The sequence below is a fragment of the Babylonia areolata genome, chromosome 19 (assembly GCF_041734735.1).
Source record: "Babylonia areolata isolate BAREFJ2019XMU chromosome 19, ASM4173473v1, whole genome shotgun sequence".
Taxonomy (NCBI): domain Eukaryota; kingdom Metazoa; phylum Mollusca; class Gastropoda; order Neogastropoda; family Buccinidae; genus Babylonia; species Babylonia areolata.
Genome location: NC_134894.1, coordinates 45,726,203 through 45,734,955, shown reverse-complemented (window position 1 = coordinate 45,734,955; position 8,753 = coordinate 45,726,203). Strand labels below are relative to the sequence as shown.

At 42.0% G+C, this 8,753-nt stretch overlaps 1 protein-coding gene across 1 annotated transcript; it reads left to right on the top strand.

The window, feature by feature from the left end:
* Positions 1–18: 18 nt before the first annotated feature.
* On the top strand, positions 19–6,978 carry LOC143293766 (synaptosomal-associated protein 47-like). Its single transcript, XM_076604985.1, has 4 exons — positions 19–115; positions 1,213–1,899; positions 3,556–3,906; positions 6,053–6,978. The coding sequence occupies exons 2-4, from the start codon at positions 1,245–1,247 to the stop codon at positions 6,418–6,420; spliced, it is 1,374 nt and encodes a 457-aa protein (XP_076461100.1). The 5' UTR covers positions 19–115; positions 1,213–1,244; the 3' UTR covers positions 6,421–6,978.
* Positions 6,979–8,753: the final 1,775 nt, after the last annotated feature.

Genomic DNA, 8,753 nt, shown 5'->3' with positions numbered 1-8,753 from the left:
CACAACACTTTTGGTCTACTTTTTCCATGCAATGGAAGTTGTGTTCCTTTCTTTGTACTTTCATTTCCGCTAAAAAAAAACAAATAAACATATTATGATCACGGAACAAATCCAGGTGAAGTAGCTTCATATCTAATCCAGTCTAGTTTAGGTTTACCAGTTAAGTACCTAGTCAGTATATTGTACTGATTTATTCATGTTTACTTAAAATGTCGAAGAAAACGACTGGACAGAAAGAAAAGCGTGAATGAAAATTGAAATGTTCTGCCCCATTTCATTGAACATTTAGAGATTGTACAAGTACGTTGATTGTGTTGATCATGGAACTGATACCTCATACAGCCTTTGTTTTTGTTTTGTTTTGTTTAAAATATCTTATCTATTCCTCTGTAATCGTCATATCCAAATATTGACATGCTGCGTTGTTTTTCTATGACGCAAAAGAGTTGATGGGAGTAAACTCCAGCCTGTCGCCATTGCTAAACACACATGCATACACACACAGAGAGAGAGAGAGAGAGAGAGAGAGAGAGAGAGAGAATTCCTGCAGTATCTGCTTCACAGAAGTGATCAAACAATTTATGTTGCGAGCTGCATGATGTTAAGGCGCATACAGGACACCTTTGTTGTTTTTCTCTACAGTTCTACAAACAACTGTACATCTGTTTGCTTTTTACTGGATGGTTATGTCCTATGTTAACTCTGTGTTTCTAATCTAACCCACTACACTCTCAGGTTCAGACATTGTATTGAAAGTCAGGTACGCTGCTAATACACTATGTCATCCACTATCATGTCACTGATTAGTCATGACAGTTGATTGTTCTGATCACTTGCTGTCACATCCATCATCATACAAGTGTAAGATTACTCCAGTTAGTCATAAACCATTTATAAGTAATGTTTCATTGTTATAAAGATGACTTAACTGAGTGTTATTTAGAGCATTCACAGAGAGAGCATGCACCTGTTTTACTCTGGTAAGTTTGACAAGAACTTTGTTTCAAAGTCTTGTACTTCCTTCATTATTACAACACTACACACACACACACACACACACACACACACACACACACACACACACACACACACACACACAGATAGAGAGGAATATCAGTATGTACATACCTTTTAAGTTATTGAATTATGATTGTGCTGAGTGCCCCAGGTTTACCATTAACCCACTGATTGAAACTGATTTTTGTGTTCTAGGTTCCAGAAGATAAGGAAGAACAGTCATAAATATGAGTTGCAAAATCCGGAGCTGGAAAGTCAGCTACTACCACAATGACCAACAACGATGGGTTTATGGCATGCTGACTTGCTCTCCATTTGCTGTCAGATTTCATTCCAAAGACACAACACATGAGACACAGAACGCACAAGCTGATCATCATCAGAATAAGTCAAAGGATGTGACTGCCTCAAGGGATGATCCAGGTGATTTACTGCTACAGTACACAGACATCAAACAAGTCCAGCGAGCAAAATCAATGTTGGTTTTCCCTGCTGTTACCGTGGAAACTCACAATGGAAAAGTGCATTGGTTCTCATCGTTGCCTGATCGTCACAGCGTATTCAATGCTCTCGACTATTTTGCACGTCACAATCTATTGGACACGGACAAAGCAAAAAAGCAGCCCTCAGGTCCAGGCACGCAAACCCAGATCGGCCAGCAGTTGTTGCGGAGTGCGGAGGATTCAGAGCGCACACTGGCAGCAGCTGCAGCGGACCTGCATGGTCAAGGGAGACAGCTGGCCCGAGCAAGTGTGCGGCTGATGGAGATGCATGAAGATCTGGATGCAGCTGATCGCCTGCTTTCCGGTCTGAACACTTACCTGGGCCAGTGGAGCTTGCCTCCGCAGTATAAAGAGGTGGAGATGGTCCACATCAGCAAAGGTATGATTTTTTTATATTTTTAACTCTTATTTTTCATGTCACTGTTGTTAAATAAATCCTGAAGTTTGCTGATTATTGACTGAGCAGTTTAAGAACTTTCATCAATGTTTTTCGTCACTTTATCAGTCTATGTTCATTTAGTTTGATTGGACCCTTTTTTTATTTTCAATGTGATAAATCAATTGATCTATTGATCTTTATGATTTATAATTTCTTGGATGAATATGTGTAGATACATCTACAGATGTGTGTTGGTGTGGAGGTGTGTATTTGCATAGATAGATAGATAGATAGGTAGGTAGGTAGCTAGGTAGGTAGGTAGGTAGGTAGGTTGGTATGTGCTTATGTGTGTATCCATATGCATGTGAAGACAGGTTTGTGTTTGATGTTGAATGTCTGTGTATAGATATATTTGGTATTTACTGCAATGGTGTCAGGTTTCTTATGTCCTTTTCCTTTAAAAGTTAACATGAATTGAGGGTACATATTACAATGTGAATATTCTGTCCAGTTGTCATTCTTTGCTGTTTTGTTATTTCAAGTTTTTTGACAGTCTGTGTTGATCATCACAGGTGAGGAATGCTGTGTATCAGTCTGATCATTGCCATATTTCTCCAAACTATTTTAATCCCCAATTTATCAAACAGCTTTCTGCATTCCATCATCCATGACAGTCTTACATGAAAAAACAACAACAAAAAACACAAGAAAACCAGAACATCCATTCCATGACGGCATAAGAGTAAGAAATTGTCAGCCATTTGTACAACTCACACCAGTAGTAGTACAAGTGTCTTTATTCATTTTCTGTTTACTACTATAAATTATCAGATGATCTGTTACTGGACCGATTATTCACGTTTAGATTAATTGATGATTTGTTATTTGACCAATTATACCAGTACTTATGTTCTTTGTCTTCTCATGGTTTATGGTCCATCCACCACAAGGTAATTTAAACATTATGTGCATCCATTCTTTTCAGCACACAATGCATGTGGAGAATGGGAGGGGGATGGAACATGGGGAGTGGGTGGAGTGTTAAGGAAAACAATTCAAACAAAAACAAAACAAGCCAAAAAAGAAAAGAGAAAGAAAAAACGCCCCAGCTATACTAATATATTTATTATCAGATGATCTGTTTTTCCTGAGTTGACCAAATATTTCTGTTATTCATGTCTAAATTATTTGGTGATTTGTAATTTGAGCAGTTATCTCAATACTAATTTATTCATTATAAGACGACATGTCTGGGTGGGGGTGCAGTATTAAGGCCAAAAAACAACAACAAAAAACCAACAACAACAGCAACAAAACCCAGCTAAACTTAAGTAACCATTGTCAGATGACATGTCAGGGTGGAGGTGCAGTATTCAGGCAAAAAAACAAACCAAAAAACCCCACCACCAACAACAACAAAACCCAGCTATGCTAATGTATTCATTATCATATAACATGTCGGGGTAGGGGTGCAGTATTAAGACAAACAAAAAATCAACAGCCAGAAAACCAAAACCAACACAGCTATACTAATGTAATCATTATCAGATGACATGTCGGGATGAGGGTGCAGTATTAAGACAAGAAAACGACAACAAAAACCAAACAAAACCAACCCAGGCTACACTATAATCAAATTAATGTAATCATCACCAGACGAAGTCTCATCGGACCACGACCTGGAGGTGCTGAGCTCCGAGCTCTGCAAGGACCAGTGGCACCCGCAGAAGCTGAGCTTCCTGCGCGTGACGGAGAGCGGGCTCATGCTGCTGGACTCTCGCCAGCGCCTCCTGCACCCCTTCCGATGGATGGACCTGTCCCGGGCCTTCGTGATCAGCCCCTGGGAGGTGGTGCTCACCAAGCACGTGGCGGGGCGAGCCGACGTCAGCGTGTCCGTCGTCAGCTCCGCCCTCCTGCCGGTCCTGCGTCTGCTGGAGAGAAAGGCCTCGCACCTCATGGACTACCAGACCCCACCCCCACCGGAGGACACAGCGATTCCGGGCAGAGGTATGGAGGTGTTTGATGTTGCTCATGATGTAGTAGGGGTGAGTTTAACGACCCATTAGCATTTCGCCCTTTAGGTCAAGTTGTTCGTGGCTGTGGTCTTTTACATGCTCATGATTTTTATTTTAGTATATATGTGAGAGAGAGAGAGAGAGAGGGTGGGAGAGAGAGAGAAAGAGGAGGGATGGAGAGAGAGAGAGAGGATGGGGAGGCAGAGAGTGAGGATGGGATAGATATGTATATATATATATATGTGTGTGTATTTATTGTTATATATGTGCATGGATGGAAGAGAGTGAGGGTGGGAGAGAGTGTGGGAAAGAGAGAAAGAGTGGGAGAGAGAGGGAGGGAGAGGGAGTGAGAGAGTAGGGAGAGAGAGGGAGAGAGAGGGAGTGAGAGAGTGGGGAGAGAGAGAGGGAAAGAGAGAGAGAGAGAGAGAGAGGAAGTGGGAGGGAGAATGAGGATGGGAGAGAAAGGATGGGGGAGAGAGGATGGAGGAGAGAGAGGGGGGGAGAGAGAGGATGGAGGAGAGAGAGGGGGGGAGAGAGAGGATGGAGGAGAGAGAGAAGGAGAGAGATGGGGGGGGGGGGGGGGGGGAGAGAGAGAGAGAGAGAGAGGAAAGGAGGAAGAGAGTGAGGGTGGGAGAGAGGGTGAGTGAGGGAGAGTGGATATATTTCACTGTCAGGAAGTTCTTTCTGGGCTATCAAATGTAGGTTTAACTCTCTCCATGCGAACGGCGAAAGAGACGACGTTAACAGCGTTTCACCCCAATTACCATCATCAAAATATTGCAAGAGGAAGGCTCTTATACTGAAGAGGTGAATGTTGACAAAGAATACCACAATTCTGACGACGGAAGCTAAAGGTTTGGTCATAGAGACACCCACTGGACATCCGAGGGGTCTGTGAAGAGGAGAAGAGAGGACTGGCCGTACTGAGTGAGTTAAGGCCAGACACGGTAGTACAAAAACATATGAAATAAACTTGACGTTTATGGCTTTCTGTGACATGGTATGCAAAGATATTGGACTAAACATGTCTAAAAAGGTCATTTTGTGCAATTTGTCGTGACGATTTCCATGGAAAAAAAAAACGAAAATCACAAAAAATCATGATTTTGGTCAAAATTTCACTACTGTGTCAGGCCTTAAGTCGAAAGCATGAGTTGAAACTGTGGATCAGGATGCCAAATAAACTGGTGAATTATCACAATGTGCTGCATAGAGAAGTCTGGTGAGGACTTTCTTTCTTTCTTTTTAATCTGACAGGATGAGAGTGAATAATGATTTATCAAGACAATAAAACTCTGTAATGCATTGCCGGAAGAATCCATTCGCGTCAAAAAAAAGAGAAGGAAAAAAATCAAAAGAAAAGAAGGGAGTATGGAAGGAAAGATTTGATTGTGTTCACCTATAGAAGGCTCTCTCTCTCTCTCTCTCTCTCTCTCTCTCTCTCTCTCTCTCTCTCTCTCTAACACACACACACACACACACACACACACACACACACACACACACACACATTAACACACACAATCAACAGTCTAAGATCACATGTATGTAAAGAAAATGTTAAATGAAACTATCACTGTTGCTACTAGTACTACACACACACACACACACACACACACACACACACACACACACACACACACATACACACACACACACTAACAATAGTCTAATATCACACATATGTAAAGAAAATGTTAAATGAAATTATTACCGTTACTGCTAGTACTAGACACATGCACACTTACACGATCACAGCACTTTGTCACACATGTACATGTGAAAAGATGTTGTAGGAAAGTAGTACTACCGGCACCACTACACTACAACTACTAGTACCAGACACACACTATAGCATCACTTCGTCACACACACATATTCACTTTTTTTTCTGCCTACACATACACTATCAAAGCACTTTGTCACACACACATGAAAAAAGATGTTAAAGGAATGTATCATCACTTGTACTACTACACTACAACTACCAGTACCACACACACACACACACACACACACACACACACACACACACACACACACACTATAGCATCATTTTATCACACACACACACACACACACACAGACACACACACACACACTCACACACACACTCACATTTATTTTCTACCCCCCAGAATCCTCAAGAACCAAGATCCTGGCTTCACAAGGACATCTTCACACCTCTGCACCTCGGGGGGGGAGTCACACGCACACACACAGACCAGGGCACGGACAGATCGGATCGGCTAAACACGGCAGCGACCGGTCCGCACAGCTGCTCGTGGGGGGAAAACAGACGACACAGAAACAGACCCAGGAGAAGGTGAGCGCAGAAGAGGCGGCGGCGCTGTGCCGGAAGCTGGGTGAGATGAAGTCGATGGCGCGTGCGGTGGGGGAGGAGGTGTCGGTACAGAACGAAGCCCTGGACGGCATGGTCAGCAACGTTGACCGTGCCACTGAGCGCATGCGGGCCGCCACCCAGCGTATGAAGAAGCTTATGTGAAAAACTCTTCTTTTTTTTTTTTCTGAGTGAGCCAAAAGAAATGTTCTGTTTTGGTTTAAGCAGACAAAGTATTTTGAACTTAACTGAAATGAATTAAAATGATGTATCCTTTTTCTTTTCTTTTTTTCCCCCCCTCAAGGCTTGACTCAGTGCGTTGGGTTACACTGCTGGTCAGGCATATGCTTGGCAGATGTGGTGTAGTGTATATGGATTTGTCTGAACGCAGTGACGCCTCCTTGAGCAAATGAACTGAACTGAACGGAACTTTGGTTGTTGTTTTATTTGTTGTTAGTGGGTTTTTTCTGTTTGCTTTTTGGGGGTTTTGTTGTTGGTTTTGATATCAAGAAGCTTATGTGAAGACTTTCAAACTCCTTCACTTTAGTGTCATGTACTGTACCATGTCAAACTGATGCAAACTAGTCCTAGAAGTTGATGTGAAAACTTTCAAATTCCTACATTTTGGTGTCATGTTGGATCACGCCACTGACCGTATGCGGCCTGTCACCCAGCATATCAAGAAGCTTTTGTGAAAACTTTTTACTTTTGAAAAAAGTTTTCTTTTTTTCCCCCTCAAAGCTTGACTAAGTGCATTAGGTTACACTGCTGGTCAGGCAAATGCTTGGCAGATGTGGTGTAGTGTATATGGATTTGTCTGAACACAGTGACGCTTCCTTGAGTAAATGAACTGAACTGAACACAACTTTGGTTGTTGTTGTTTTATTTGGTGTTTGTGTTTTTTCTTCTGTTTGCTTTTTTGGGGGGTTGGTGTTGGTTTTGGTATCAAGAAGCTTATGTGAAGACTTTCAAACTCCTTCTCTTTAGTGTCATGTACTGTACCATGTCAAACTAGGCCCAGAAGTTAATGTGAAAACTTTCAAATTCCTACATTTAATTACACATACTTAACTGTGACCCAACTAGTGCAGACTCCGGCAGGGGTCTGACATTCCTGTCCTGTGCAAACTACTATCCGCCAATGCAGAGAAAACGAAAGTATAACGGCTGATAACCTCCCGGAAGTAGGTAACCTCCCCTTTGTCCCCCTGGCTAGCGCCCTCTTTTTCCGGCAGACATCATGACTCCTGTGTTAATGTGAAAACTTTCAAACTCCTACATTTTGGTGTCATGTTGGATCACGCCACTGACCATATGCAGTCTGTCACCCAGCGTATCAAGAAGCTTTTGTGAAAACTTTTTACTTTTGAAGAAAGATTTTTTTATGATGTATCCTTTTTTTTCTTTCTTTTTTTTTTCCTCTCAAGGCCTGACTAAGCGTGTTGTGTTACACTGCTGGTCAGGCAAATGCTTGGCAGATGTGGTGTAGTGTATATGGATTTGTCTGAACACAGTGACGCTTCCTTGAGTAAATGAACTGAACTGAACACAACTTTGGTTGTTGTTGTTTTATTTGGTGTTTGTGTTTTTTCTTCTGTTTGCTTTTTTGGGGGGTTGGTGTTGGTTTTGGTATCAAGAAGCTTATGTGAAGACTTTCAAACTCCTTCTCTTTAGTGTCATGTACTGTACCATGTCAAACTGATGCAAACTAGTCCTAGAAGTTGATGTGAAAACTTTCAAACTGCTACATTTTGGTGTCATGTTGGATCGCGCCACTGACAGTATGCGGTCTGTCACCCAGCATATCAAGAAGCTTTTGTGAAAACTTTTTACTTTTGAAAAATGTTTTTTTTATGATGTAACCTTTTTTTTCTTTCTTTTTTTCCCCTCAAAGCTTGACTAAGTGCATTAGGTTACACTGCTGGTCAGGCAAATGCTTGGCAGATGTGGTGTAGTGTATATGGAATTGTCTGAACACAGTGATGCTTCCTTGAGTAAATGAACTGAACTGAACACAACTTTGGTTGTTTTTGTTTTATTTGGTGTTTGTGTTTTTTCTTTTGTTTGCTTTTTTGGGGGGTTGGTGTTGGTTTTGGTATCAAGAAGCTTATGTGAAGACTTTCAAACTCCTTCTCTTTAGTGTCATGTACTGTACCATGTCAAACTGATGCAAACTAGGCCCAGAAGTTAATGTGAAAACTTTCAAATTCCTACATTTAATTACACATACTTAACTGTGACCCAACTAGTGCAGACTCCGGCAGGGGTCTGACATTCCTGTCCTGTGCAAACTACTATCCGCCTATGCAGAGAAAATGAAAGTATAACGGCTGATAACCTCCCGGAAGTAGGTAACCTCCCCTTTGTCCCCCTGGCTAGCGCCCTCTTTTTCCAGCAGCCATCATGACTCCTGTGTTAATGTGAAAACTTTCAAACTCCTACATTTTGGTGTCATGTTGGATCACGCCACTGACCATATGCAGTCTGTCACCCAGCGT

Bases quoted from the DNA above. Each gene is read 5' to 3' on its own strand.
- LOC143293766 (XM_076604985.1), top strand. From the start codon at position 1,245: ATGAGTTGCAAAATCCGGAGCTGGAAAGTCAGCTACTACCACAATGAC. The intron at 1,900-3,555 runs GTATGATTTTTT...AATCATCACCAG, and splicing joins GATGGTCCACATCAGCAAAG to ACGAAGTCTCATCGGACCAC. The intron at 3,907-6,052 runs GTATGGAGGTGT...TCTACCCCCCAG, and splicing joins CACAGCGATTCCGGGCAGAG to AATCCTCAAGAACCAAGATC.